This window comes from Halichoerus grypus, chromosome 5, assembly GCF_964656455.1.
Source record: "Halichoerus grypus chromosome 5, mHalGry1.hap1.1, whole genome shotgun sequence".
In the NCBI taxonomy this organism is placed as follows: domain Eukaryota; kingdom Metazoa; phylum Chordata; class Mammalia; order Carnivora; family Phocidae; genus Halichoerus; species Halichoerus grypus.
In genome coordinates, this window is record NC_135716.1 from 47919688 (window position 1) to 47946804 (window position 27117).

Here is a 27117-nt window from a genome sequence, read left to right on the forward strand (position 1 = left end):
TGAGCAAAAGCTATGGTCATTATCCAACTAGGTTATGACAAGAAAAAAAAAATGAAGGTTAAGGACTAGAAGGCTTGCTGGGATTTAAATGTGAAGAAATGAAAGAATTTCCCTAGTAAGCTGCTGTTGGATATTTTTGGGGAAAATATAAGATGACTTTAGGTTGGTCTAGTTGTGGGTTTTATTTACGGCTATAACAATTCATATTATACCACGAAGGCCAAAGAAGTAAGTATCTTCAAAACTGGGAGATATACCTATTCAAATGAATTAAGCCTCCACTCTTACCTCAAATATATCAGGAGAAGGGACAGAAAAACATGAATTTATGAGAAGAAAATGTCAGGGCCTTAAGTACAGGAAGAAATTAGTCTCATAAATTTGAAGAGGGACAATGTCCAAGTGCCAAGCCAACAGGCTAAACCAAAGACACCCAAGAATTTTATCAATTATGAGTGTATTTTTAAATTCTACAAGGCTATCTAGAACTACATTAACTTTCTATTATTCTAATGAAAATTAAAAGCTAAGGATCAGAAAACCAGTGCTCCAGTCAAAACTTCTGTTCTTGAGCAAGCCACTTACATTAAAAGTTACTTAATAAATAAAATGAGTCATTGGGATTAATGCCCATAGGGTTCTTTTACCTTGAAAGCACTATGATTCACAAGCTTTAACTTTAAAAATTAATTTACTTAACTTCTGTTATAGACTGAGTTATGCTCTGCCCCCACAAATTCGTAAGTTTAAGTCCTAACCCCCGGTATCTCAGAAGCTGACTCAATTTGGAAATAGCATCTTTAAAAAGGTAATTAAATTAAAATGAGGTGCCTCTCATCCAATAATGACTGGTGTCCTTTAAGAGGAGGAAATTCTGATACAGACACATGCACAGAGGGAAGACAATGTGAAGATAAAAGAAGATGGCCATCTATAAGCCAAAAAGAGAGACGTCCTCAGAAGAAACCAACCCTGTTGACACCTTGATTTCAGCCTTCTAGCTGCCAGAATTGTGAGAAAGTACACTTCTGTTATTTAAGACACCCAGTCTTTGGTATTTGGGTATGGCAGCCCTGGTAAACTAATATACCTTTCAATTATTAAAAAAAATAATAAATGATGGACTGCCTAGGGTGTATAGGATACTACTACTAGCATTTCTGAAGCTGTCAACTTCAGAAATGTATGAATGTTTACAAAATTTTATTTTTCCTCTGAGCATATTCTGCTCAATTAAATTGTAAGAGATAACTTCAAGTTTATACAATTTATACAAGTTTCCTTTCAAAGAATATTGACATTCTGACCTTCCTACAAAATTATTTTGGCAGATAAATATCACAATCTTTGTAGGGAGGGTAATTATAATCTTTATATGAAGGTTCAATACAGTCTAATATAACAAAATTGGAAACAATCTAGATAGCAATGACAGAAGCATGATTAAATAAATTACAGTATATGATAAAATATGAAATTACTAAATTAGCTTGAAAAGAATACCACTGAATGATACAGGGAAATGCACATAATATTAAGAGAGCTAAGCTGAATATAAAACTGAATAAAGTCCCAATTGTTAAATACACACAAACAAAATTCACCAAACTGTTAGTAGTAATTATCTCTGGGTTGTGAGTTATGAGAAATAATTATGTGTACGAAAAAAGAGGTGCCACACACAGCCAAACACAAGACCACTCCTTCAAGTTTAGGAGAGGCAGCTGTATTGCCTAATTCACAGAAACAAACAGAAGGTCAGCAAAATGAGGAGACAAAGGAATATGCTCTAAAAAAGAATGAGAATAAACGTCAGAAAAAAACTAAATGAAATGGAGACTACCAATCTACCCAATAACGAGTTCAAAATAATGGTCATAAAGATGTTCACTGGGGGGCGCCTGGGTGGCTCAGTTGGTTAAGCGACTGCCTTCAGCTCAGGTCATGATCCCAGAGTTCCGGGATCAAGTCCCACATCGGGCTCCCTGCTTGGCGGGGAGTCTGCTTCTCCCTCTGACCCTACCCCCTCTTGTGCTCTCTCTCTCACTCTCTCTCTCAAAAAAAGAAAAAAAGAAAAAAAAAAGATGTTCACTGGATTGGAGAGAAAATGGATGAACTTACTGAAAACTTCAACAAAGACATAGAAAATATCAATCTGGGTTGAAGAATACAAAAACAAAACCACTACACTAGAGAGAATAAACAGATTAGATAATGCAGAAGAATGAATCAGTGATACGGAAGGAAGGGTAATAGCACCCACGCTAAAAAGCAAAAAGAAAAGAATTGTTTGAAAATGAGGATAAGTTATGGGATCTCTTGGACAACATCAAGCAAACAAACATTTACATTACAGAAGTCCCAGGAGAAGGGGAGAAAGGGACAGAAAACTCACTTGAGAAATAATAGCTGAAAACTTCCCTAACCTGGGGAAGGAAATAGACATCAAGGTTCAGGAAGCACAGAGAGTTCCAAAGAAGATGACCCAAGAGGGTCCACACCACAACATAATAATTAACATATCAAAGATAAACAAAAAAATTTAAAAGCAGAAAGAGAGAAGCAACTAGTAATGTATGCAAGAAAAGCCACAAGGTTATCAGATGATTTTTCAGAAGAAATTTTGCAGACCAGAAGAGAGTGGCATGATATATTCAAAGTGCTGAAAGAAAAAAAACCCTACAAACAAGAATACTGTACCTGGCAAGGTTATTAATCAGAATAGAAGGGTTTCCCAGATAAAAGTTAAAGAGTTTATCACCACTGAACTGGCCTAATAAGAAATGTTAAAGGGACTTCTTTAAATGGAAAAGACAAGACCATAATTACAAATAAGAAAATTATGACAATATATACATAAAACATGGAGGCGAGGATTTGAAAAGTTCTTTTAGAATGTGTTTGAACATAAGTGACCATCAATTTAATATACAGACTGCTATATACTTAAGATCTTATATATGAACTTCACAGTAACCACAAACCCAAAAACTAATAGCTACACAAAAAATTGAGAGGAAGAAAGCCAAGCATAACCTAAAGAAAGTCATCAATCACAAAGAAAGAGAGCTAGAGAAGAAAGGAACAGAGACAAACTACAAAAACAATCAGAAAACAATTAACAAAATGGCAATAAGAACATACCTATCAATAATTGCTTTAAATGTAAATGGCCTAAGTATTCCAATCAAAAGAAATAGGGTGACAGAATGGATTAAAAACAACTCATCTATATGCTGCTGAAGAGACTTACTTCAGACCTAAAGACATGTGCAGACTGAAAGTGAAAGGATGAAAAAAAATATTCCATGCAAATGGAAGTGAAAGAAAAAGCCAAGGAAGCAGTGCTTATATCAGACAAAACAGACTTTAAAACAAAGTGTGTGAAAGAGGCAAAGAAGGACATTACATAATGATAAAGGGAACAATCCAACAAAAGGATATAACTACTATAAATACCTATGCACCCAAAACTGGAACAGCCAAATACATAAAGCAAATATTAACAAACATAAGGGAAAAACTGATAGTAATACAGTTATAGTAGGGAACTTTAATACCCCATTTACATCAATGGGTCGATCATCCAGGCAGAAAGCCAGTAAGAAAACAGTATTCGAAGGACACATTAGTCCATCAATTCTAAAGGACTGAACAGATATATACAGAATATTCTATCCAAAAGTAACATAATATACATTCTTTTCAAGTATATATGGAACATTCTCCAGGATAGATCATGTTAGGCCACAAAACAAGCCTCAATAAATTTAATAAGACCAAAGCCATATCATGCACCTTTTTAACAATGGTACAAAACTAGAAATCAATTACAAAAACAAACAAACAAGAAAACAAACCTGAAACAAAACAAAAAAACCATGGAGGCTAAGCAACATGCTACTATACAACCACCCAATGGCTCAATGAAGAAATCAAAGAGGAAATCAAAAAATACAGGGAGACAGATGAAAATGAAAACAGAACAGTCAGTCCCAAGTTCTGGAATACAGCAAAAGCAGTTCTAGAAGGGAAATTTATAGCAATACAGGCCCCTCAAGAAGCAAGAAAAATCTCAAATAAACCATCTATCTTTACACTTAAAGGAGCTAGAAAAAGAGTAACAAACAGACCACAAAGTTAGCAGAAGAAAGAAAATAATAAAATTAGAGCAGAAATACATTAAAATAGAGACTAAAAGAACAAAACAAAAACAAAAAAGATCAATAAAACCAAGTGCTGGTTCTTTGAAAAGATAAAACAAAATTGCCAGCCTCATCGGAGGAAAAAAAGAGTAAAATCACAAATGGAAGAGAAGTAACAACCAACACCACAAAAATACATAGGATTATAAGAGACTACTAAAAAAATTATATGCCAACAAATTAGACAACCTAGAAGAAATGGTTAAATTCCTAGAAACACAATCTTCCAAAACTGAATCAGGAAGAAACAGGAAATCAGAACAAAGCAATTACTAGTAGCGAAATTGAATAGGTAATCAAAAAACTCCCAAAAACCAAAGTCAAGAACCAGATGGATTCATAGGTGAACTCTACCAAACATTTAAAGAAGAGTTAATACCTATTCTCCTCAAACTACTCCAAAAAACAGAAGAGGGAAAACTTCCAAATTCATTCCACAAGGCTAGAATTACCCTCATACCAAAACCAAAGACACTATGAAAAAAGAAAACAACAGGCCAATATCCCTGATGAACACAGATGCAAAAATCCTCAACAAAATATTAGCAAACTGCATTCAAAAAAACATTAAAAGGATCATTCACCACCATCAAGTGGGATTTATTCCAGATATGTAGGGATGGTTCAATATTCACAAATCAATCAACGTGATACACCACATTAACAAAATGAAACATAAAAATCATATGATCATCTCAATAGATGTAGAAAAAGCATATGACAAAATTCAACATACATTAATAAAAACTAAACAAAGTGGGTTTAGAGGGAACGTACCTCAATATAATAAAGGCCATATATGAAAAATCCACCTGACATCATACTCAATGGTGAAAAACTGAGAGCTTTTCCAGTAAGATCAGGAACAAGACAAGGATGTCCACTCTTGCCACTTCTATTCAATATAGTATTTAAAATCCTTGCTACAGCAATCAGACAAGGAAAAAAAGGAAAAGAAAGAAAAGGTATCCAAAATGGTAAGAAAGAAGCTAAACTGTCACTATGTGCAGATGACATGATACTACACACAGAAAACCCTAAAGACTCCACCAAAAAACTATAAGAACTAGTAAATGAATGCAGTAAAGTTGTAGGATATAAAACTATTATACAGAAATCCGTTGCACTTCTATACACTAATAATGAAGTAGCAGAGACATTAGGAAAACAATTCCATTTACAATTGCACCAAAATAATAAAATATCTAGGAATAAACTTAACCAAGGAGGTAAAAAGACTGATACTGTGAAAACTATAAAACACTGATGAAAGAATTGAAGATGACACAAACGGAAAGATATACCATGCTCATGGATTAGAAGAATTAATATTGTTAAAATATCCATACTACCCAAAGCAATCTACAGATTTAATGCAATCTCTATCAAAATATCAACAGTATTTTCACAGAACTAAAACAAATATCCCTAAAATTTGTATGGAACCACAAAAGACCCCAAACAGCCAAAGCAATCTTGAAAAAGAAGAACAAAGCAGAGGTACCATAATCATAGACTTCAAGATATACTACAAATCTATAATCAAAACAGTATGGTTCTGGCACAAAAACAGATACACAGATCAATGGAACAGAATAGAGAGCCCAGAAATAAACCCATTCTTATATGGTCAATTAATTAATCTATGACCAAGGAGGCAAGAATGTACAGGGGAAAAGACAGTCTCTTCAATAAATGGTGCTGGAAAAACTGGACTACTATATGCATAAGAATGAAACTGAACTACTTTCTTACACCACACACAAAAATAAACTCAAAATGAATTAAAGACCTAAATGTGAGACCTGAGACCATAAAACTCCCAGAAGAAAACATAGGCAATAATTGCTTTGACACTGGCCTTAGCAATATTTTTCTAGGCAAAGGAAACAAAAGCAAAAGTAAACTACTGGGATTACCACCAAAATAAAAAGCTTTTGCATAGCAAAGAAATAGTCAACAAAACAATCTACCAAATGGGAGAAGATATTTGCAAATGATATTTCCAATGAGGGACTGATATCCAATACACATTAACTTATACAACTCAACACCTAAAAAACCCAAATAATCTGATTTAAAATGGGCAGAGGACCTAAATAGGCATTTTTCCAAAGAAAATGTACAGATAGCCAATAGACATATGTAAAGATGCTCAATATCACTAGTCATCAGGGAAATACAAAGCGAAACCGCAATGAAGTATCACCTCAGCCCTGTCAAATGGCTTCAAAAACAACAAGAAATAACAAGTGTTGCAAGGATATGGAGAAAGAGGAACCCTTGTGTACTGCTGTGGGAATATAAACTGATGCAGCCGCTGTGGAAAACAGTATGGAGGTTCATCAAAAAATTAAAAATAGAATTACCATATGATCCAGTAATTCTACTACTGGGCATTTAGCCAAAGAAAACAAAAACATTAACTCAAAAAGATACATGCACCCTTATGTTTACTGAAGTATTATTTGCAACAGCCAAGATACGGAAACAACCCGTGTCCATCAACAAATGAATGGATAAAGAAAATGTGGTATATAAACAATAGAATATTACTCAGCTATAAAAAAGAATGAGATCTTGCCATCTGCGACAACATGGATAGACCTGTAAGGTTAGTATGCTAAGTGAAACAAGTCAAAGAAAGAAACATCATATGATTTCACTTACACAAAACAAATAAAAAAAGGAGAAACAGACCCATAAATACAGAGAACAAACTGATGGTTGCCAGAAGGGAAGGGATGGGGATGGGCAAAAATGAGTGAAGGAGAGTGGGAGGCACAGGCTCCCAGTTATGGAATGAATAAGGCAAGGCAAAAAGGTACAGCACGGGGAATAATAGCCAGTGGTATTATAATAGCATTGCATGGTGATTGATGGTAACACACTTGTGGTGAGTACAGCATGGTGTACAGACTTGTTAAATCACTATATGTACACCTAAAATTAATGTAATATTTTGTGTCAACTATACTTCTATAAAAAAAGGGGTCTCATGCAAAGGCTTAATCCAGTGCAGAAACAGCATATAAACTGGCTAAACCAAACATTTAATTCTGAAATAACAGAAGTTAACTGAGGTATTATGCATTTACACCAATAATGCTATATAGCCAAGAAAAAGTAGAAATACAGCCACCATCAGACCAGGAAAGGTATTATACGCTTATAAGACCTCATATCTATAACCAAGATGAATTGCATGAACAAAGCCATGGCATAGCAGAGAATTAAACTTTCACTGCTTCAAAAGAATGTATTTTTTAAAAATCTGTGTACATAAAAATTAGTATGGCTTTCACATTTTCTTGACCCATAACTCCATATGTACAAAAAAACTACATCAAAAACAGATTTTTAAGTTGTAAGTGGACTTTTGTTAGAAACAGAAAAAAAATTTTAAAAAATCAACTTACTATTTAAAACATTAGCATTTTAACCTTAACTCAGCATATCTTTTAGGAATGAGAAAATTTCTAAGGAAATAAGATAAACACAGGCACTGGCTTGAGTGAAACTGCCTAAATGTCAAATAATATGAGATTAGTTGAATCATAAACTAGAACTCTGGCTTTTAATCTCGGGATCACATAATATTTTCAAAATTTGCTAAAAACAATGAACTCTCACCCCAGAATTATAAAAATTGGTATACCCCCGATTTTTGCATACAATGATAGGAGATTTACAAATAACTGAAGCTTAAACCATCTTACCCAGGCTAGAAAAATGTAGTATCATGGAAACATATTCATATTAAATTGTTAAATGAAAAAAAGCAAGGGATAAACTAGTAGATACAAAGAAAAAAATACGTTTATATCTATGAACAGGAAAGAGACAAGAGACCAAGTTACTAGGAGTCGTTATCCTGGGATAGCAGAATTACAAATTATTTTCCTCTGTAATTTTGTATATTCTCTGTATTTTCTTAATGAAGTAGTTATATAATTAGAAAATTTAAGAGTTAGAATTTATTTTATACAAATTATCAACCAAATTAGAGTAGGCTCAGATTATCATTTTTTCAAGTTTTAAAGTATATAATAAGTAAATAATAAATCACTGATGATCACTGATAACAGAGTACTCATGGGTGACTGAGATCATTTTGTAAATCTGTTAGATGGAGAAAGGCCAGAGTATGTATTTCCTATTTCATACAGTACCACAAACTTAAAAGCAATCACAGGCAATAACTAAAGTTCTCTTTTGTAAATACAAAACTATTTTTGCTTTTGGACATCAGGACACTTTGAAAAGTATCTAAAATAAATTTTTAAAGAAACAAAGATTAGAACAACTTACATTTTCTATTGTGTATTAACAGAGCTTGTTTCAGATCTATTGTTGCTCTTCCTAATAAAGCATCAGCTTTTAAAGTATAATGACTCCAAACTCGAAATTCCAATGTAGTCTGTGGGGTCACATTTCTGTAAGGGTAAAATTATAACAAAAATACAGGAGTATACATTTACTTCAATAATTTTTAAAAAGCCATGAATTCAGTTTTGAGAAAAAATATTGTGTTGAACAGTAAATTATCTGAATTATAAATAAAAACAATTACTTCCCTTCAAGTACATAGGACTTTAATAACTAGATAAGAATTCTTGTAATTACCAAACCAAAACACCAGCAATAGATAAAGAGTCTTGTTGAGATTTCACAGTAACACTAGTTCTATTTGAACAAACTTCTAAATATTTAAGAGAACTGTTGGTGTTATTTATAATAATTCTACTATACACAAATTTATAACATTATGTTTCAGAAAGGACAAAATTAACATTGATTTTCTGCCTTATTTATTTTTACAAGACAATAACAGAAAATATAGCTGTATGGAATAATTCAGTTAATAAAGCAAAAAGCAAGAATTACTATGCTTCCTCTCTAAAGAAAACAAATTAACCAAAAATCTTTTCATACTTAAAACTGTCTATTCATATTGCAAAATAACACTACTTACTTTGAAATTATCCTACAACTACAACAACAGAACAACCACAAAAGCATTCTAAGAAGCATACTCCCCCTTTTGGAAATTTTGCATTTTCTATACAAGGTACTTACACGGTTAGCTGTTCATCCCATTTTGGATTAGAAGAACTACTGGATTTTGCTGTTTTCTTAATTTCTCCATCTACAACTACTTCTGTATATATTGCTGTTCCAAACCAGTTCTTTTTTCTTTTTAGTTTGGCACTAGAAACTAACAGAAACATGATAATCACTAGTGAATATATACAGACAAAAAGTAGTACTTTGAGCAATAAATCAATAAAAATGGAACTGTGGGGGAGCCTGGGTGGCTCAGTCAACTGAGCATCTGCTTTCGGCTCAGGTCATGATTCTGGAGTCCCAGGATCGAGCCCCAAGTCGGTTCCCTGCTCAGCGGGGAGTTTGCTTCTCCCTCTCTTGCTCTCTCTCTCTCTCTCTCTCTCAAATAAATAAATAAAATCTTTAAAAAAAAAAATGGAACTGTGCTTCTTAGGCAACTCAAACTCTTCACTGGCGAATGAAGAAACAGTACAAAAGAACTATTGATAATGCCTGAGAACCATTTGAATTTTTAAGTTTTACTGAAATATAGTTCATATACCACGCAATTCACCCATTTAATCTGTACAGTTCAATGGTTTTAATATACTCACAGTTGTGCAACCATCACCACAAGCAACTTTATTTATTTACTTATTTATTTTTAAAGATTTTTAATTTATTTGTCGGCGAGAAAGAGACCACACAAGCAGGGGGAGTGGCAGGCAGAGGGGGAAGCAGACTCCCCACTGAGCAAGGAGCCCAATGCGGGACTTGATCCCAGGACTGAGCCACCCAGGTGTCCCTCACCACAAGAAACTTTAAAAACATATTCATCACCCCAAAAAGAAACCCCACACAGTCACCATATTTCCTCCTAGTTGCTCCCCCCTCAGCCCTAGGCAACTACCAATTACTCTCTGTCTCTATAGATCTGCCTATTCTAGACATTTCATAGAAATGAATTCACACAACATATGGTCTTTTGTGACTGGCTTCTTTCACTCAGCATGCTTTCAAGGTTCATCCATGTTGTAGCATGTATCAGTACTTCATTCCTTTTACTGACAAATAATATTTCCACTGGTATGGGTATACTTTTTATTTATTGATTCATCAGTTGATAGAGATCTGGGTTGTTTCTACTTTTTGTCTATTGTGCATAATACTGCTCAACATCTGTGCACAAGTTTTTGTGTGGACATATGTTTTCACTTCTCTTGGCATACACCTAGGAGTGGAACTGTTGGGTCATATGATAACTCCGTTGAATAATGCCAGACTGTTTTCCAAAGTGGCGGTACCATTTTACATTCCCACCAGCAGGGTAATAAGGGTTCCAATTTCTTCACATCCTTGCCAACCATTTGAATTTAATACTGAATTGCATCAAATGTCAAGAGAAAGCTAAGTATTTTCAGATTCAACATACCTATGAACCTCTCTGCCAGGTAGTGTTTCATACTTGCCTATTAAAAATTATATAAACTTTAATTTAAAAAAAAATGCTTTACCAGGAAAGTTGGTTTCCAAAAAAAGGGAAGTATTTGCTTTTTCAAATAAAAACATTAATTTCAAAATGTCATTGGAGAAGTTAATCATAATCCTTCACAAAGTGAATTTTGTATCAGATTTACCTGATTTGGAGGAAGACCTGTTTAATTTAGGCTAAACAATTAATTTTAAATAATTTTTGCAACTACTAATTCAAATGAGGAGTACAAATTTTCAGGGTAAAGTCCTGACTACCAAGCAGTAATAACAACTTATCAAGATCACCTCTATAGTCTGTTACCTATGAATACTGTGGGTCTGAGAAAGGGGAATGCCCTGCCCACTCCATGCCATACCTGTACCACATGTTAAAGATATCATCATAAGCTAATGTAGGCTTCTACTATGAAAGAACAGTAACATAAATAGTCACGTGAATAAATCACTGAAATATGAAATGATAAATGCTGCAGCAGAAGTAGAGTATTTGAAATAGAGTCTTCAATTAATTTTTTCTTTTTTTTAGAAAGAGAGAGAGGGTGGGAGGGAGAAGGGGGGAGAGAGAAAAAAATCTTAAGCAGGCTCCAGGCCCAACATGGAGCCTGACGCAGGGCTTGATCCATCTCACAATCCTGAGATCATGACCTGAGCTGAAATCAAGAATCGGATGCTTAACTTACTAAGCTACCCAGGTGCCCTAGAGTCTTCAATTAATACCTGAAGAACAGCAAGAGAGACTCAAAGGAAAATACTGTATTTAAGGACTGGCAACATAAAACAGAGTATTCAATGTTATGCCTAAAGTGCTATAGTCAAGGTCTTGGCAAAACTTACTCCCATCCTTCTCTGTTTCAAACTGCTCTAAGTTCAACACCACTGGAGTGACACAGAGGGCACAGACATCTCTCTCCCCAAAAAATCCTCCAACCAAGATTCTTCACTCTAAATTAGAGTCATTTCCTCAAAACATGCAAGTCTTTCAATACACTAAAAGAAGGGGAAAGCAGTACTGCATGGTCTTAAAATCACAGAGTGTCTTTTCAACAAATGGGGCTGGAACAACTGGACATCCAAATGCAAAAAAATTAATGTAAGCACAAACCTAACATCCTTCACAATAGTTAACTCAAAATGCACCACAGACCTAAATGTAAAACACAAAACTACAAAACCCAGAGAAGATGAGAAAACCTAGCCAACCTTGGTTATAGTGATGCTTTCAAAGGGACAATCCATGAAAGAAATAACTGATAAACTGTACTTCATTAATGGTAAAAATTCCTGCTCTGCAAAAGACAATGTCAAGAGAATACGAAGACATACCACAGACTGGGAGAAAATATATGCAAAAGACACACTTGATAAAGAACCATTATCCAAAATATACAGAGAACTCTTAAAACTCATCAGTAAGAAAACAACCTGATTTTTTTAAAGATTTTATTTTTTTGAGAGAGAGAGAAAGAGAGACAGCGAGCATGTGCAGGGGGAGGGAGAGGGAGAAGCAGACTCCCCACTGATCAGGGAGCCCAACGCGGGGCTTGATCCTATAACCCTTGGATCATGACCTGAGCCGAAGGCAGACACTTAACCGACTGAACCACCCAGGCGCCCTAAAAACAACCTGATTTTTAAAAAATGGGCCAAAGACCTTAACAGACACCTCACCAAAAAAATACATGGACAGCAAATAAGCATATGAAAAGCTGTTCAACATCATATATTATCAGAAAAAAAACCAAATTAGAACAACCACAAGATACCACTACACACCTATTAGAATGGCCAAAATCTGGAATGCTAGCAATACTAAATGCTGGGGAGGATGTGGAGGAACAGGAGCTCTCACTCTTTGCTGGTGGGAATGCAAAATGGCCACTTTGAGAGACAGTTTACCAGTTTCTTACAATATGATCCAGGAATTGTACTCCTTGGTATTTACCCAAAGGAGCTGAAAACTTATGTCTACACAAAAAAACTGCACATCGATATTTATAGCAGTTTTATTTATAACTGCCAAAACTTGAAAGTAACCAAGATGTCCTTGCAGCAGGTGAAATGAATAAACAAACTGTGGTGCACCCAGACAATGGAATATCATGCAGCACTAAAAAGAAGTAAGCTATCAAGCCATGGAAAAACCTAGAGAAAACTTAAGTGCATATTACTAAATGAAAAACCAGGTTCATCAACTGTAATGAAGGCACCACTCTGGTGAGTGATGTTAATAATGGGGGAGGCTGCACACGTGTGGGGGCAGGTGTATTTGGGAAACCTCTGTACCTTCCTCTCAATTTTGCTGAATCTAAAACTACTCTAAAAAAATAAAATCTTAAAAAAAAAAAAAAAAGAACTGGGTCTGACATATCTGGGTTCATAGTTTAACTCTTTCTGACCCTTAATTTTCTCATTTGAAATATAGGAGAACAATAGTATCCGATTCTTAGGATCAGTGAGTGAAGGCACGCAAAGTACTGTTATCATCAATGAATGCCTGGCACTCACCAATGGTAACTATTACTCCATTATTATTAATTACTATATAGTATTAACTCTTCTAAGTTAATTGCAGATACATTCAAAATATATCCACTGTATACCTTTTATTGGCAAAGTCTTCAATAATACTAGGTGTTGGCAAGGTAAGGAAAGTGATTTTTAAAAGATACAATTTTTAATTTCACAAAAATGCATACTATGCTGGCAAAAAAATGTATATATAAATAACTAAAATGCTATAATTTTGAGTAAATAAAAGATAACCCTATTAATTCAAATAAGAGTTCTAAATAGTGAAATAAATGGGATAAACTTCATTTTCCCATTTAATAAGTTGCCTTTGGTGTTATACCCAAAATGTCCTCTACTGTAAGATTATATAAATACCAAAAATCTATCAGAAAAAGAGAGTCCTGTATGTGTATATGTATATGTAAAGAGAAAGAATTTAAGAATCCCACTCACAGTAACACCTCCCCTCAAAAAAATCTAGTAATAAACTTAATAAATGTATAGGATCTACATGAAGATAACTATAAAACTTCACTGATGGACATAAAAGACTTGAAGGGAATGACATAATATATTCCTGGATTTGGAAGTTGTACACTGAAAGATTTCAATTATCTCTAATTTAACACATTATTTTTAAATGATCTAAATAAAAACACTAACATTGGTTTTGAGGGAGTTTGGGGTGGGGGGGCACACCAGCAGAGGAAAAGGGAAGGAGACTCTAAAATTCAAATGAAAGATAAAGAAAATTCAAGCATAGTGAAGATATATTTTAAAATACCAAGTAATGAGAGATTTTTCCCAATATATTTTTTAAAGTACTATACAATGGAAATAAAGTACTGTAAAATGAAAGTATTAAAATAGTCTATGACATAAGGACATAAGTGAAGAGAATAGAATAAGATGTTTGTATATCACAATGGTGGCATTTCACATCAATGGGAAAAGACAGATTATTCCATAAATGTTGAAGCATTTGAAAAGAATAAAGTTAAATTCATAATTCATAAGACTCATACAAAAATATGATGATACATAGGATCACAATTTAATTTAAAAAATTATAGTAAGGTACTAGAGGACACAACAGCTACAAAATGTGAATATGCCAGCCCATTAGTTTTTCAATCTCGAGTCTGTTTTTATGTCTTGCACTTTGTTTCTGACCCTTTCCTGCAGAAAGCCTGAAATCTCAACTACTGTAGATGGTACTCTTCTGTGGGCTATTATGTTTATGTGCATGGTTCACTCCAGTGTAACACCATATTACAGTAGGTAGCTTTCTCTTAGATTTTTTTCCGTTACAGTTTTCCTGCTTTGCATGATCAATGTTCATATTCTTATTATTGCCAGTCAGGTATGGGTTACGAACAGAAATAGGAATAAAACTAATTCAGCTAATAGAGTATCTCAGTTTACAGATCATAACCTGCCAGCCTGCAACAGCAGAAGGGCCTTAGTCATGGTACTGATTATTTTAAAAGTAAAAGAAATATCAATACAAAGAAAGAAAGAAAGAAAGAGAAGGAAAGGAAGGAAGGAAAAAAGGAAGGAAGGAAGGAAGGAAGGAAAGAAAGAAAATAAAAGAAAAAGAAAGCAAGAAAGCAAGCAAGAAAGAAAATACAGAGGTCACTGTTCTCTAATTAAAGGGGCAACAACTTGGGAGTCCAAAAATCTTGGTTGCTTTCCTATTACTAACAGAAGGCACTTACTCTGATTCTCAGTCTTAACTGGTAAAATAGTAAATATTTATTCCAAAAGGTATTGTTAATTCAGTAAGATTGTGGATTTTAAGGCGCTTTGTATTTAAAAAAAATTAGATCAACAAAATGAAAAAAAGGTAAAGACAAAGAGAAGAGAAGGGAGAAAAGCAAGGCACTAAAATCTGGTACCATCTAGCATAGGTCCAAGTTCAGTTTCCCAAGAGCATCACTGTATTTCAAAGGAGAACAGTAATTAACACTCAAAATGATAAATACCATAGTGGCACTACTTTGGCTACTTGCCCTTCTCTGGTCCACATCTATTTTCCAATTGGTTCTCTAGACTTCTGGTGATTCTGTGAGCTACCTGCTAGCTGTTCAATAAGTTTCTTTTTGGCTCAAATCAGTCAGATCAGGTTTTTGTTATTTCAACTAAGAACATACACAAAGGTCAACACCAGGAAGAAAGTTACAAATCAGATACGGTGGCCACACGTCCTACACAAATAACACTGAAAACCACAAATGTGGCTCTAAGCTTCTCATATCAAGCAAAAGAAGAAACATTAGGAATTATGTAAGCGGTTCTTAAGTGGAGTACACATCAGAATCATCCAGGGTATTGCTTCAAAACATACATCTCCATGGTTCACAGAAGACGAAATACAATATCCCTTAAACCTGGCTCAACCTCACTCATAATGAGAGAAAAGATATTTACAATGACACTATCTTAGATACCACTTCTTACCTAACTGTCAACAATCCAAAGCTTGATAACATATTTTGATGAGGCTATGGGGAAACAGGCGCTCTCTTAGAAAGCTGGGAACAGAAAATGGTACAGACCCTATAGAGAGGAATATGGCAATAACTGGCAATATTACATGTGTTTACTCCCCGACTCAGCAATCTCATTCTAGGATCCTATCCTAACAAAATATGAGCAAAAATAAGAAATGACATTTGCATAAAGCTATTTATTGTAGCACTATTTGTAATAGCAAAAGAGTAGAACCATGATGTCCATCAATAGGAGACTAGTTGAATTAGCTCTGGTATATCTATTCAACAGAGTATTTCCTGTGCAGCAACAAAAAGGTATATACCCTATTATGGAGCAAACTTTAGGATATTACTACTGTTAAATGAAGAAAAATCAAGTGCAGAAAAGTACCTAAGAAGTGGCAGGCTGGGAGGAGATATATGAATACATATACTGTACATATCTGCTTATATTTTCAAAAGCAATGGAAAAATAAACCAAAACTAATAAAAATGTTTACGTACATTTTTAGATAATGGAGAGAGGTGGAAGGGATGGCATGGAGTAACCAGACCTCTTCAAATGTACTCTAATTTAACAGTTTTAACTCCAGAGCCATATAAATGCTTTCTTTACATGTAATAAACAAAACTAAATAAAAATAAATGAAAGCAATAAACCTAACTGATTATCCAGTTGGTGGTAAAACCAAATGGAAAACTGCTTTAAGTTACTTTCAAATGTGGTATTCTAACTATACATCCTAAGGGGGGCAGGGGGGAACTCACAAAGAAATCTTAAACTGCAATGAGTGGGCCTGTTGTTTTTAGTAATTTTAATGTTGCCTCTCTGTGTGTGTGTGTGTGTGTGTGTGTGTGTGTGTGTGTTAGGATAACACAGATATAATTATGTTACTGTCATTTGGAATTAAGATTTTTGGGCTAAGAGAAAAGAGATAGAAATACAAAGTCAAATAAAGTAAAAATAATTTTTTTCTCCTTTCAGTGGAACATGGTACTTAGAGACCACAGCTATTTTGAATTTGAAATATCAGCATGAACTCAGGATTTGTTTTTTGCTTTCTAAGACAATAAACATTTCCTAGCTCTGGTCACTGAAAACTCCTAGAAACAACCTGATCTCACAGCAATAAGTACCATAGAAATTACAGTATCTCTCTTCTTACTCTGGCTTCAATCCCACCCCTCCTGAGACAAATATAATTTCTAATATTCTAATCACAGAGCCGCATACATACCCCTCCTTTTTTTTACATCCACATGGTTGTATACTATGCATACTACTCTACACCTTTCACTTAACAATATTATCTTAGAACCTGGCTCCTTTGGGTACATATATTTATTTCACTGTCTAACTAGGATTCCGTTGCCAGCCTTTTGCTATTACAAACTCTTTCCCTTCCTCCCTCTACCCCTCCAATATATATTTTACCTCCAGGTGTTTTTTTATCTTACAGATATTTATATTGTTTATATATAATGAATTATCTGAAGTCTTCTAACCAAGACTCTCCCATCTTCTGCAAATGTTCCTTCTCCCTCTAATGCTTTCTGCTGCCAATCTAATCTGAGATGAATTCTGACTCCTCCTGCAAGAATTAAAAGTGTTACGCTCTGTAGGTTCTTGTCTTACCCTGTTCTCCTGTGTCTGCAGGCCATCTCAGATCCCAAGCAGACTAAAGACACTTTTCTCTAAGTTTTCACTGCATCTAGTTAATAGTCACTCTGCATGGTAATTCTCCATATAAAACAAACCTGTCTCAACACTATACAGTAAATTCCTAAAAAACTGGGGTCTTGTGTTTTAATTCATGTAATTCCACTTAAATATTTGCCAATGATTGGATGGGTGAATAGATGAAAAAAGGCCTTCAGCATCCTTCTCCATCCTAATAACCATTTAAGGACCAGTTCAAAGTTGCTTATTCTAATACCCAAATGCTCCCACCACCAAAGAGGACATATCTTCTCTGCATCCAGCTCAGGTTCAATAAATATTTACTGAATAAATAAAATACTTTCAGAAAGTTTCTACCTTTAAGGCCTGTTGCAACAAATACATCACAGTATGAATCTAAAAGAAAAGATACTTGCGGAATAAATTTGCTGAATTAGGTATTAAAGTTTCATCAGGGAATCACTATTTTAAGTTATTATGAAAATAACTTACCAGTTACCTGTAACTGTAACCTTCCATTGTGGTTATTACTAGTATCAGATCGTGGTGAAGCAGTGGCCATGTCCCAATATTCAGCTTATACCTATTAAAAAGTTAATTTATTCATGTGTTAGACAAGAGTGTAACTTTCAATATGATTCAAACTGTTTGAATCAATTAAAGAAACCAAATCTAATACAATATTTTCAACTCATCAAATGACATATTCACAGCTGTCCTCCATTTAAAATTAAAACAGTACTATAAGCATTACAGAAAATATGGCCAATAAACCATATCTGGGTCAATGTGAACAAAATAAATGATGATACTGAGACTCCAGCATTACGTGTTGATTGACTGACTGATTTTTATTATGCTCAGTTAGCCACCATATAGTACACCATTAGTTTTTGATGTAGTGTTCAATGATTCATTAGTTGCATTTAACACCCAGTGCTCATCACAACACGTGCCCTCAATACCCATCACCCGGCTACCCCATCCCCCACCCCCCTCTACGTGTTGATTTATAAATAAACATACAATTTTTATATGTTAGATTATATACTTTATTTATTTACTTGCTAGCTTACTTATCTAAACTACCTAAGTAAATTGCCCCTTCATCTTTTAATACTTCAGTGTGTATCTCCTAATAAAAATACTCTCTTAAATACAATAGGACGATGATCAAATTCAGGAATTTAACTAGTACACTACTATTCTCTATTATATAGCCCACATCTGTAATTTCATCAACTGTTCCAAACAAGGCATTTTATCATAACTTTTTCACCACAGTACTTAGTTCAGATTTATATACTGCATTAGTTGTCGTGTCCCCAGTATATTTTACATGTTTCTTTTTATAATTTTCTTCATGTTCTGCTTCATTCCTCCACTTCAAATTTTACTTTTTAAATAAAATACAAAGCTGAGCTACTTTGGCTTTCTTCTGCATGACAAATATTTTAAGGCTAAAACTTCTATCCACCCTTAACCTACTAAAGGATGAAGTGGAACATTCTGGTCAAGATTGAGAAATATTAATGAATATAACGTTTATCTTGTTTTTTCCTGTTGGTAGTATTTTCTATGCTCCATTTAGATCCTTCCTCCAAATTCAGGAATCTAATCCTCTAAAATCATTATACTCTCTTATTTATAGTTGCATATATTATGTGCCTGTATATATGCATATATGTGTATGAAAAGATAAGATAAACAGTTGCGTACTATTTGGTTAACTATTCTAGTTAATATATATACACAGATTGTGAGATCTCATTCAGGCCAATGCTGTCATTCTGCAGATGAGAAAACCGGCTCAAGGATTACATCGCCTGCAGGTACATCTGCTGTCATGTGCATATGAGAAAACCAATGGGAATAGAAAGCTTTAGATAATCAACGGACAATGAAGAAAATCAACAGAAATTGAAGGTTTTCAATTTCAAGAAGCTGGTATATACTAAATATTTTGAAAGGTCCTCCTGCTTCAGTGTAAAAGATCCTGGATAAATTAAAACCAGGGTAGTTTTCGAACACTGCTATGTTCTCAAGAAGTATAAGAAATTATCAAGCTTACACCCACCCCATATAATAGTAGCAAAAAGAATTTTTTTTAACTGAGTTGAAATAGAAGAGGATAGTGAGTAGTAGTAAGCAAAAAAAAAAAAAAAAAAAAAAAAAAAAAAAATTTTTTTTTTTTTAATTAGAGTATTGCCCTGGATGTGCATGCTGATAGTAGCACTGGGATCAAGACATAAAGCATTGGGCCTGCTGCAAGGTAAGGGAGCTGAGACTCCCACAAGAAGCGAAAGCCCAAATCAGCTGTAACCTGTAACACAGAAGCAGCATATACATACGCTCACAGGAAAGTACCCCAATTTAAGCCACTGGGATTACCCAAAATAAAGAGCAATGAATTATGAGCCTACAGTTTAAAAAAAAAAAAAAAAAAAATCAAACTTATAAGAAAACAAGCCACCATGACTGAACAGAAACAAAAAATAATAGTTTCTGACCCTACATGGATTTTACATATTATGATTACTAAGTATAAACTTTTAAAAATTTAGTTTTAGCAATAAAAGATAAAACATGATCAAGCAAAAAGAAAAACGGCATTGCCTACTTGAAAAAGAGAATTTAACTTTTTTTTTTTTTTTTAAAGATTTTATCTATTTAGGGCGCCTGGGTGGCTCAGTTGGTTAAGCGACTGCCTTCGGCTCAGGTCAGGATCCTGGAGTCCCTGGATCGAGTCCCACATCGGGCTCCCTGCTCGGCAGGGAGTCTGCTTCTCCCTCTGACCCTCCCCCCTCTCATGTGCTCTCTCTCTCTCTCTCATTCTCTCTGTCTCAAATAAATAGATAAAATCTTTAAAAAAAAAAAAAAAAAAAAAAGATTTTATCTATTTATTTGAGAGAGAGAGAGAGCATGAGCAGGGGGGAGGGGTAGAGAGAGAAGCAGACTCCCCCCCCCCCCCCCAATTCAGGAAGCCTGATGTGGGATTAGATTCCAGGATCCTGGGATCATGACCTGAGCTGAAGGCAGACACTTAACTGACTGAGCCACCCAGGCGCCCCTGTTTTAACTCTTTATTTTAGAATACTTTCAGATTTACAGAAAAGTTGTGAAGATAACAGAGTTCTCATATACCCCACCTTCCCCCACTATTAACATCTCACATTAGTATGCCACATTTGTCATAATTAATGAGCCAATATCAGTGTATTATTAACTAAATTCCAGTTTTTTCAGATTAGATAGAACTTAAGAGAGAATCAGTAAATTTGAATATAAATCTGAAAAAGTCATTTATAAGTAGTACTGAAATAGATGGAAAAAAGCAAAGAGAGGCTAAAAGACATGAAGCTAATTGGACATATATTTCTACTCATATCCCTGGAAATGAAAAAAGAAGAGGTCATACTAGGAGAGAAAACGACTTAATTTTCTAGAAAGAATGAAAGACATTTATCCACAATTCTAAGAAATACAGCATATATATATATATATATATACACACACATACATACACATATGTACACCTATATATATACACACATATATACATATATATATACATATACACACATATATATAAAAGAGGTGGGATAAACAAAGACATTCACAGGTGGCCACAGAGCAGTGAAGCTGCAAGACACCAAAAAAGGACCATGATAAAAAGCAGCCAGAAAGAAGGGACTGGACACAAAACAAGAGACTAATGTGATAGTAGAATTCTCAACAGCAACAAAGAAGGCATAGAAGGTAGAGAACATGCTTATCTACAAAGAACTGAGACAAAAATTATCCAACCATCAAAATCTCTTTGGGGAATACGGAAGGCATTAGGACATTGCCAGAAAAACCAACAGAGAGTTTATCAACAGTAGACCTTTACTTTAAGAGAATCTAAAGAACATGTTTCATAAAAGAATAAAATTACCACAGAAGGATACTCTAAGACACAAGAAGGGAAAGATAAGCGAAGAAACTGGTAAGCATACAAGTAAATCTAAATAAATACTGTCTGAATAAAATAGCAACATCTTATTACGGTATTTAAACAAAACCAGTATAAACCATTAATATATGGAACAAAGGAAGAGAAGCATATCGGGGAGGGGCAGGGCAGGGGAGAAAAGGATAGGAGTTAATTGTGTAAATCCTTGCATTCTTCAGCAGAGGGATTATAATCTGGTTTAGTTTTAGAAATTCTGCATTCCCAGCAGAATTTCAAGGGTAATCATAAAATAATAGAGTATAACTTCCAAGCTAGTAGAGTAGAAAAGAATTTTAAAACACCAACAACTCAATCAATCCAAAAAGTCTAGACAGAAAAAAAAGCATAAATAACCAGAACTATCAGAAAGCACAAAGTAAGAGAGTCCAAACATAGAAATAATCACAACCAAATACATATGGATAAATTCAAAAGATAAGAGATACCTACTAAGTAAAGACACTGATAGAATGAAAGCAAAATACAGATGATATGATACTTTATGTGGAAAACCCAAAAGACTCCACCCCAAAACTGCTAGAACTCATACAGGAATTCAGTAAAGTGGCAGGATATAAAATCAATGCACAGAAATCAGTGGCATTCCTATACACCAACAACAAGACAGAAGAAAGAGAAATTAAGGAGTTGATCCCATCTACAATTGCACCCAAAACCATAAGATACCTAGGAATAAATCTAACCAAAGAGGCAAAGGATCTGTACTCAGAAAACTATAAAATACTCATGAAAGAAATTGAGGAAGACACAAAGAAAGGGAAAAACGTTCCATGCTCATGGATTGGAAGAACAAATATTGTGAAGATGTCAATGCTACCTAGAGCAATCTACACATTCAGTGCAATCCCCATCAAAATACCATCCACTTTTTTCAAAGAAATGGAACAAATAATCCTAAAATTTGTATGGAACCAGAAAAGACCCCGAATAGCCATAGGAATGTTGACAAAGAAAAGCAAAGCTGGCGGCATCACAATTCCGGACTTCAAGCTCTATTACAAAGCTGTCATCATCAAGACAGTATGGTACTGGCACAAAAACAGACACATAGATCAATGGAACAGAACAGAGAGCCCAGAAATGGACCCTCAACTCTATGGTCAACTAATCTTCAACAAAGCAGGAAAGAATGTCCAGTGGAAAAAAGACAGTCTCTTCAACAAATGGTGTTGGGAAAATTGGACAGCCACATGCAGAAGAATGAAACTGGACCATTTCCTTACACCACACACAAAAATAGACTCAAAATGGTTGAAAAACCTCAATGTGAGGCAGAAGTCCATCAAAATCCTAAAGGAGAACACAGGCAGCAACCTCTTAGACCTCAGCTGCAGCAACTTCTTCCTAGAAACATCGCCAAAGGCAAGGGAAGCAAGGGCAAAAATGAACTATTGGGACTTCATCAAGATAAAAAGCTCTTGCACAGCAAAAGAAACAGTCAACAAAACCAAAAGATAACTGACAGAATGGGAGAAGGTATTTGCAAATGACATATCAGATAAAGGGCTAGTATCCAAAATCTATAAAGAACTTATCAAATTCAACACCCAAAGAACAAAGAATCCAATCAAGAAATGGGCAGAAGACATGAACAGACATTTTTCCAAAGAAGACATCCAAATGACCAACAGACACATGAAAAAGTGCTCAACATCACTCGGCATCAGGGAAATCCAAATCAAAACCTCAATGAGATACCACCTCACACCAGTCAGAATGGCTAAAATTAACAAGTCAGGAAACGACAGATGTTGGCGGGGATGCGGAGAAAGGGGAACCCTCCTACACTGTTGGTGGGAATGCAAGCTGGTGCAGCCACTCTGGAAAACAGTATGGAGGTTCCTCAAAAAGTTGAAAATAGAGCTACCATATGATCCAGCAATTGCACTACTGGGTATTTACCCCAAAGATACAAATGTAGGGATCCGAAGGGGTAGGTGCACCCCGATGTTTATAGCAGCAATGTTCACAATAGCCAAACTGTGGAAAGAGCCAAGATGTCCATCAACAGATGAATGGATAAAGAAGATGTGGTATATGTATACAATGGAATATTACGCAGCCATCAAAAGAAATGAGATCTTGCCATTTGCAACAACGTGGATGGAACTGGAGGGTATTATGCTGAGCGAGATAAGTCAAACAGAGAAAGACATGTATCATATGACCTCACTGATATGAGGAATTCTTAATCTCAGGAAACAAACTGAGGGTTGCTGGAGTGGGGGGTGGGGTGGGAGGGATGGGGTGACTGGGTGATAAGACACTGGGGAGGGTATGTGCTCTGGTAAGTGCTGTGAATTGTGTAAGACTGTTGAATCTCAGATCTGTACCTCTGAAACAAATAATGCAATATATGTTAAGAAAAAAAAAAAAAAAAAAAAAAAAACGGCTCTCTTTGGGCGCCTGGGTGGCTCAGTTGGTTAAGCGACTGCCTTCGGCCCAGGTCATGATCCTGGAGTCCCGGGATCGAGTCCCGCATCAGGCTCCCTGCTCAGCAGGGAGTCTGCTTCTCCCTCTGACCCTCCCCCCTCTCATGTGCTCTCTCTCTCTCTCAAATAAATAAAATCTTTAAAAAAAAAAAAAAAAAAAAAAAAAAGAAGAAGATAGCAGGAGGGGAAGAATGAAGGGGGGGAAATCGGAGGGGGAGACAAACCATGAGAGACGATGGACTCTGAAAAACAAACTGAGGGTTCTAGAGGGGAGGAGGGTGGGAGGATGGGTTAGCCTGGTGATGGGTATTAAAGAGGGCACGTTCTGCATGGAGCACTGGGTGTTACGCACAAACAATGAATCATGGAACACTACATTTAAAACTAATGATGTAATGTATGGTGATTAACATAACAATAAAAAATTTTTAAAAAAAGAATGAAAGCAAAATACAGAAAAGAACATACTAGACAAATATAAAAAAAAAGAAAGCTGGGATCAGTGATAATAGCATGCAAACAGCATTATTAAGGAGAACAAAGAAAATGATACAAGGTGCAAATAAGTAAGTAGACCTAAAACTGTGAATTTGCATGCTTAAAAGAAAACGCTCCCCAACATAGTGGCCTAAGCAAAAAAGATGGGGAAGACTATCTCCCAAACAGACTTCCTGGCTGAGGATGGTAGCACTGGTGGGGAAAGCATGTCTGTCCCCAAACCAGTAAGCTGGACTGATCTGGAAGATGTTTCAACTACGTGGCACAAAAATGATGACAGCATGTATAAGGCACCTGCAACTGACCACTGCTCCACAGGCTGCCTGGCAACCTAGTATCAACCAGAGCCATCTTCCCCAATTGCTACTCTATGCTACTTCTCTAGGGAACACAACTTATGATGTGACAGAAGTCTACATTAAGGAATTCTTTAGCGGATTAAATACCAGTGTAGTGCATTTACCATTTGAACCCAGCAAGCCAGAGAGGTTGAAAGGTTTTGATCCCATGGAGTTTGAGAGCCTGCCTTCCTTGCTCAGTACCGAGCCTCAATGAAGAGTCTCTGGTTAACAAAATTTCAATGGACACTCTTGATCAAGCTCAAGAGAGAGACAAGGATGCTCATTCTTTTGACTGAGCAAGAAATCGGGATTCTCACAAAACATCCAAACAGCCTGGATGACTACCTAGAAGAGGTGATGACAGCTTTGAAGGCAAACATCATAATCATTATGGAGGCCAGGATTGCTATGATGACTAACACAGCAGAGACTATGACTGAGGCTATGACTCCAGGATTAAACAGCAGCAGAAGTATATACGGTAGTGGGTATAAAAGGGATGATGACTACAGAGGAAGTGGGACCACCAGGAAGACCAATATGATAGACATGATGTTTAGTTGAGGAGCTCCAAAGACAATTATTCTGGGGATGATTACATGTGATGACAGAGGTCCCTCTCAAAGAACCAAACTGAATCTAAAGCTTCAGAGTACTCCTAAGGAAGATGACTCCTTGGCTGGCACTTCCCAGTCGAGTCAAGCAGCTTCTATGTTTGGAGCAGCAAGGCCTATTGACCCAGTTATAAGAGAACAAGAAGTAGAAAAGCAGCTACAGAAGGAACAGGAGAAATCGCAGCATCAGCTAGATGAACCAGAACTAGAATGACAGCCTTAGAAGAAACACCCACACTGGCAAAGTGAAAAAACTCAGAAACAAGAATGGTCAAGGACAGGAAGTTTCTCATCTCAAACTGGGACCTCAGCTGCATCAGAAGTCAGAGCAGGATGCACAAAGGAGAGAAAGTGAGAAATCTGGAAAATGGAATACTCAGTACGGCAGAAGACTGCCACTCTCCAACTTCTAATCTTCCCAAACCTGATTAGCTGCTAAAGGTAATGCTGTCCCCTCCATTAAAAGTGGATGCTTGGGTGAAGTGAAGTGTTAATTCTTATGCTTGATTTCAGAGCTCAAACAGAACAGCAATCTCCTAGAAGGGAAGGGGGAAAGTAGCTCCAGCTCACCATCTCAGGAAGGATCAACCTGAAAAGATAAAAATAAACTAGATGAGGTGAGAGTGTCCAAAAAGTAGAAGCAGGAAGTCCAGCATGGCCCAAGACATGAAGGGAACAAAGACAAATGGAAGGAGTCTGAAAGGAAACATGGCAAAAAGGATCAAAATTCCAAATATGGGGGCTCCTGGGTAGCTCAGTCGGTTATGTGTCTTGATCTCATGGTCCTGAGTTTGAGCCCCGCGTTGGGCTCCACACTAGGTTTGGAGCCTACTTAAAAAAAAAAAAAAAAAAAAAAAGTCCAAATCTGCACCTGAGCCAAAGACACCTGAAGAATCCAGCCTGTAAGTTCAGTACTGTTAAGTATTCCACTCTCCCAGCTGATGGATAAGGTTAAAATGAGGGGGGAAGATTATACAGAATAGACCTCCACATCCTGCACTTTTTCCTGCTCTCTAGCTACCCTGAAACATTCCTGAACAAATCGAATATCTATCCAAACAAGACAAAATATCCAGACAAACTCACCATCTCTTGGCAAGGGGAAAAAAGCCTCAAAGGATTTTTAGAACTACAGGAAGAAATTTACAAATTGGCATTGCTGTAGGTGATTTCAACACAGTCCAATTTTTCATAGGTCAAATAAACCAAAAAATAAAAATAAAAACAAAATGATGAACAAGCAGGACTTAACAAACATATATAGGTATAAGGTTCTATAACCTTATACCCAACTGTTAGAAAATAAACATTCTTCTCAAGCATAAATGAAGCATATAGAAAACCAATACATACTGGTACATAATGAAAATCTCACTGAATTTCAAAGAATATGTATAATGTTGTTCCTAGGTGCTGACCATATACAATTAAGTAAAAAAAAAAAAAAAAACCAATAATAGGGAGCGCTTGGGTGGCTCAGTTGGTTAAGGGTCTGCCTTTGACCCAGGTCATGATCCCGGGGTCCTGGGATTGAACCGTGCATTAGGCTCCCTGCTCAGCAGGGAGTCTGCTTTTCTGTCTCCCTCTGCCCCCCCCCATGTGTGCACACGCTCACGCTCTCTCTCATAAATAAATAAATAAAATCTTAAAAAAATCAATAATGGAATATGAATTTTAAAAACACAAATAGAAAAAAACTTCTAAATATTTCATGGGTCAGAAGAAACCATGCTGAAAAAATTTTTTAAAACTATTAAGAACTGAATGATAACGAAGGTACCATAT

At 35.6% G+C, this 27117-nt stretch overlaps 1 protein-coding gene and 1 pseudogene across 6 annotated transcripts in view; one reads left to right on the forward strand and one right to left on the reverse strand.

The window, feature by feature from the left end:
* The window catches only part of WWP1 (WW domain containing E3 ubiquitin protein ligase 1), a 114801-nt gene that overhangs the window by 63826 nt on the left and 23858 nt on the right, over positions 1–27117 (reverse strand). For all 6 annotated transcript variants that reach the window (XM_078072249.1, XM_078072251.1, XM_078072252.1 and 3 more), the window contains 3 exons: positions 17925–18015; positions 9285–9423; positions 8517–8641 (listed from right to left, as the gene is read on the reverse strand). In XM_078072249.1, coding sequence (XP_077928375.1) covers positions 8517–8641; positions 9285–9423; positions 17925–17994 — 334 coding nt within the window. In that variant the 5' untranslated portion in view covers positions 17995–18015. The remainder of the gene's footprint in view (positions 1–8516; positions 8642–9284; positions 9424–17924; positions 18016–27117) is intronic.
* LOC118528218 (eukaryotic translation initiation factor 4B-like) lies at positions 24496–26347 on the forward strand (annotated as a pseudogene).